We start from the raw sequence: 4,667 nt of genomic DNA on the forward strand, positions 1-4,667 counted from the left end.
GACCGGTCCCTAGAGGCATATATTCTTTGGCTGTTCGGCAAGACGATGTTTACGGAGAACCACGTGACCACTGTCGATGCACGACTCATCGGTATTGCACGAGAGATAGCTGACGCACGTTGCCCTGCGGATATTCTACAGAGGAGTTTTGGTTCTGCTGTGTTAGCGGCTACGTACAGAGGCCTGTGCAAAGCTTGCTTGTTGAAGTCTAGAAAATCTGGTGTTGTTGGATGTCCATTATTGTTGCAGCTCTGGTCATACGAGAGATTCCCTATTGGACGACCCTATGTCTACGTTGATAAACCTTTTGGTTTGGAGGACTTAGCTGGGGCTTATGTGCCTGCTATCGGCGATTTACCTACTATGGGATCTGTTTGGGCACGACGAGAGGTACTTTTATATTAAGTAATATTTAATTCAATTATTTCTTGCCATTCAATAGTATTACTAATGCTTATTTGTTGTCATGCACAGAGACAATTTGCGCATAGTCAGGTTAGGGGATGCTACCCGTCCTTCACGGCGCAGTTTGATAGTTTGCACGAGGATCAAGTTATCTGGGAGCCATACTCGGCTCAGGCTATATCATCGAGGTACCCAGTTGGGATTTCTGGATTATGCACTAGAGATCGGCACTTTTGGATGACCAAGGCCAAGTTGGTGTTCGATGTGACGGTTGAGGAGATGTCTCTTCATAGGGTGATGAGACAGTTCGGTCTATATCAAGAGCCTGAGATTCCAGATATTCCACACTTGCCAGACCACGTGCACAAGTAAGTACTAATACTATTTTAGTTGTCAGCTATACATTCATAATATACCTAATCATGTATCGCGCATGTCAATATCAGGGACAGTCGCCTAGGAGGAAACAAGTCGATGGATTACTGGCTTAAGAGCATTACCCCTTACGTTGACGAATGGACTACCGCTGCGACAAATATCTGGGGTGAGGTTCGGGCCTTTAACTGGGAAATGTTCGGGTTGTATCTGCAGCGTTACCGGCATACAACGAGGATCTACTTGGTTCCATCAGCTGCTCCTGATCAGATCGAAGCCCCTCTCACCAGCGATATGTACCCAACTGCCTCTGTTGTGGGAACCAGACACCACGCGGTAAATGCCTTGGTTCTTATATGTTGAGTCTTTTGTTAAACTGGGATGTCTATTCGTGGTGTCTATCATACAACGAGGATATAATTGGTTAACTCTTCATCTACAGGGTGACTTGACAGTACAGGCGCGAGAGGAGGTTTCCGCTTTAATGCGGCGCTATCAGAGGGGAGAAACTATCCCACCGCGAGAGGGCGTCTCATGGTTGAGGCGTCTTGATGACAAGCTACGCGGGATTTACGCAGCTGTTACGTGTAGACGGTCTTCGGATGTTGCACTTCCTCCTCCAGCACATCGTCCGCCACGTCCCTCTGTACAGCATTCAGAACCACGACCCTCTGTGCACCGTTCACAACCACGACCTTCTGTGCACCATGAAGAACCTCATCCTTCACAGCCAGGGAGCTCTTCCTGGCATGAGCCACCTCCTTCACAGCCAGGGAGCTCTTCCTGGCATGAGCCACCTCCTTCACAGCCAGGGAGCTCTTCCTGGCATGAGCCACCTCCTTCACAGCTAGGGAGCGCTTACTGGCATCAGCAGATGGAACTAGGTAACCCTACTCACTACATTCTTTTCAACAGAGTAGTAATCGTTCATGCATTTGTATCAATTTTACATGTTTTACTTTACCGCAGGCGGCAACCAGTCGCAACCGTTCATGCATTCAGAGCAGTCACCCATCCTTAGTGGTGGTGCTGATTACTTTGAGGGCGACCGCGAGGATGATGACCATGCTACAAACATTTATGGCTTCTCGCAGACAGTGTTTCACACTCCACCACCACCACCGACGCAGGAGACACAGACCGTGACAGACGAGGTTAACTATGGTCGTGGTTATCGCGAGCCTCGTCCACCGCCTCAGCGCTTATCGCCTTCCGGTCCTCGCCCGAGGAAGACCCAGACTCGTCGCCGTCCCCCGCAGTGATATGCTTATCTATCTATGTATGACTCATTATCTATGTTAGTTTCAGACTATTCGCATATGTGTGTCAGTATTTATGTATGAGACATGCTTCATGTATGTGTTACTATCGCACTTCCTTCTATCTGATCAGGAGACATATATTGTTTTATGTATGCGAGAGACATATTACTATTAATTCGCATTCTTATTCCAGTTGAACTTGTGCAATACATCTTACATACTACAAAATGAAATTCAGATAGAACATAATGCCCTACAATAATACAATACAAACTAATAATGCAAATACATCTGAATGAAACGGTACAACTGGAATACATCTTACATACTACATGAAGTCATCATCGTCATCCTCCGTTGATGCAGCCTTCTTGCCCTTCGACGATGCGGTCCTCTTGCCCTCCGTCGATGCAGAACTCTTGCCCTTGCTGGATGCAGAACTCTTGCCCTTCGAGGATGCAGAAGTCTTGCCATTGGACAATGCAGAACTCTTGCCCTTCGATGATGCAGAACCCGGAAGCGGCGACATGAAGATATCTTCGTCGTCCTCACTCTCGTCAGTCCATAAAAATGTATTCTTTGCTGCAGTCCTTCTGAAAGTTTCACTCTTCGGCTCCACTACCTTCTTCCACCTTTCATGCAACCTAAGAAGTTCTTGATGTACCTCCTCATAGGTCCTTTCAGGCCACCCAGACCTACGTAATTGGTGAGCCAACTCATTCATTATGGTGTCACTACCGATGAGTTCGTCCCATGGAACTATCCTATTGTCCATCCTGAAATCGGTAACTAGACTCAGAAGAGTGCTGCTCATCCCAGGGTGAAAACTACGATCGAACGGATAATGGGACATCTCGACTACACTACACTGGAATGCTTATCCACCTTCGGCTGAAGGGGGTTTTATAGATACAGAGGAGAAAATGGCGGGAAAGAATAACTGCGTTATGGCGGGAAAGGGTTGGCGGGGAAATAAGGCGGGAAGGGATTGGCGGGAAAATAAGGCGGGAAGGGATTGGCGGGAAAATAAGGCGGGAAGAGATTGGCGGGACACGGGTGGCGGGAACATATGGCAGGAAAGGGTTGGCAAGAAACGAGTGGCGGGAAGGGATTGGCGGGAAACAGGTGGCGAGAAAATACATTTTAGCATGAGCCATGCAACTTCAGCCTACACGAGACCGAAGTAGTACTTTTCGGCCTAGACTTGACCAAAAAGTCTATTTCGGCCAAGAGTTGACCGAAAATTAACTTTTCGGCCAGGTGCCCCACTTTTCGGTCAAGTGTTGGCCGAAAACCCTACTTCGGCCTAACTGTGGCCGAAAACTACTACTTCGGCCAGAAGATGGCCGACGGGCAACTAGTTTTGGTTTTTTTACATTACGTCCTATAGTTTCCGAAAATGCTATAAAATATATCATAGTTTTGAAAAAAAATCCTCCGCGTCCCCAATCCCCACAATCCCGCCGGCAGTTCACAGATTTCCAGATTGACTCCACCCGAAATCATGCCACAAAAACGGATCCGCAGCAACTTGCACGGCCCCACCTTCGTTCCCCTGATCCCCTCCTCTCGTGTGCTTTCGTCCCCATCGCCGCGAGTCGACCTGTCCTCTGGTTGTCGCTCGCCGTACAGCAAGCCGCCGCCGACCTCCTCTGCCGGTAAGCTGCGCAAGCTGCGCTCAACGCCCTCAAACTCCTTCTCTCTCCATCTCCTGACTAATATATCTCCCTCTCTCCGTTCCGCGTTGCAGGGTGCCATGGCATGGAGCAGAGCTCCGTCAGACCTTCCCGACCATATCGACGATGACGACAAGCGGATCTCCCCCCCCCCCCCCCGCGCAGCATCCGTCATGTCCGCCTTGGCTAGCCGTACTGCGCATCTGTCCCACCTCCCAGCCAGCCCTGCCGCCCTAGGTATGTGTTCGATATTTTTTCTCTGAAGGCAGAAGTTGTACACTGATAAGTATGTTGTTTCAACCATTGGGTACCATTCCGATGAAGGTGATTTGGTTCTTCCAATCTATTTGAGAAGCAAGCAGATGAAGCATAGGAGCAACGTGATACTCCATATACCCGGTAAATATCATGGTTAATGTTTTTAATATTAGCATCTCATAGCAGTGTCCAATTACTTATGCCTAATCTTATTCATATATGGTAATTTACTGTAACGTACAGAACTTTATTCATATATCAAGACCACTTTGTAGTGTTTGCTTACCGTTTCTTTTGTCCTGTTAATTGGTTGATATTGCTACTAGATGATTATATATCCATTCAACATTGTGAGTTTGTGACTGACCTTTTTTTCTCTTCAGTTATATGAAGAACCTGATTGGTGAAGCTAATTGTCAAATCTGCCAGGAAAGCTTCGGCACCATTGCAAATGGTATGTCCAGATTATACATAGAACTGCAAAATTTATGAACAGATGTGTTGGCATTATGATTGCGATGACATTTAGAATGTGTAGGGTTCTTGTTGGCCGGGCACCGGTAGAGCGACCAACTTGTCAGTTGTCTGAACTATCCGAACAATAAACTTGAGTTGATCTTGGGCTGAAGCGCTAGAGGGTAACAAAATAAATTTCGTGAGTTATTCAGGACTTCAGGTTCGTACACATTGT

General features: G+C 47.4%; 1 protein-coding gene across 1 annotated transcript; it reads left to right on the plus strand.

Moving 5' to 3' along the window:
* The first annotated feature begins 670 nt into the window (after positions 1-670).
* On the plus strand, positions 671-2,196 carry LOC123116149 (uncharacterized). The gene is made up of 4 exons (XM_044537148.1): positions 671-773; positions 852-1,116; positions 1,223-1,664; positions 1,750-2,196. Exons 1-4 carry the CDS (start codon positions 685-687, stop codon positions 2,040-2,042), a joined length of 1,089 nt encoding a protein of 362 aa, XP_044393083.1. The 5' UTR covers positions 671-684; the 3' UTR covers positions 2,043-2,196.
* The last annotated feature ends 2,471 nt before the right edge of the window (positions 2,197-4,667 follow it).

The sequence above is a fragment of the Triticum aestivum genome, chromosome 5B (genome assembly GCF_018294505.1).
Source record: "Triticum aestivum cultivar Chinese Spring chromosome 5B, IWGSC CS RefSeq v2.1, whole genome shotgun sequence".
Taxonomy (NCBI): Eukaryota; Viridiplantae; Streptophyta; class Magnoliopsida; order Poales; family Poaceae; genus Triticum; species Triticum aestivum.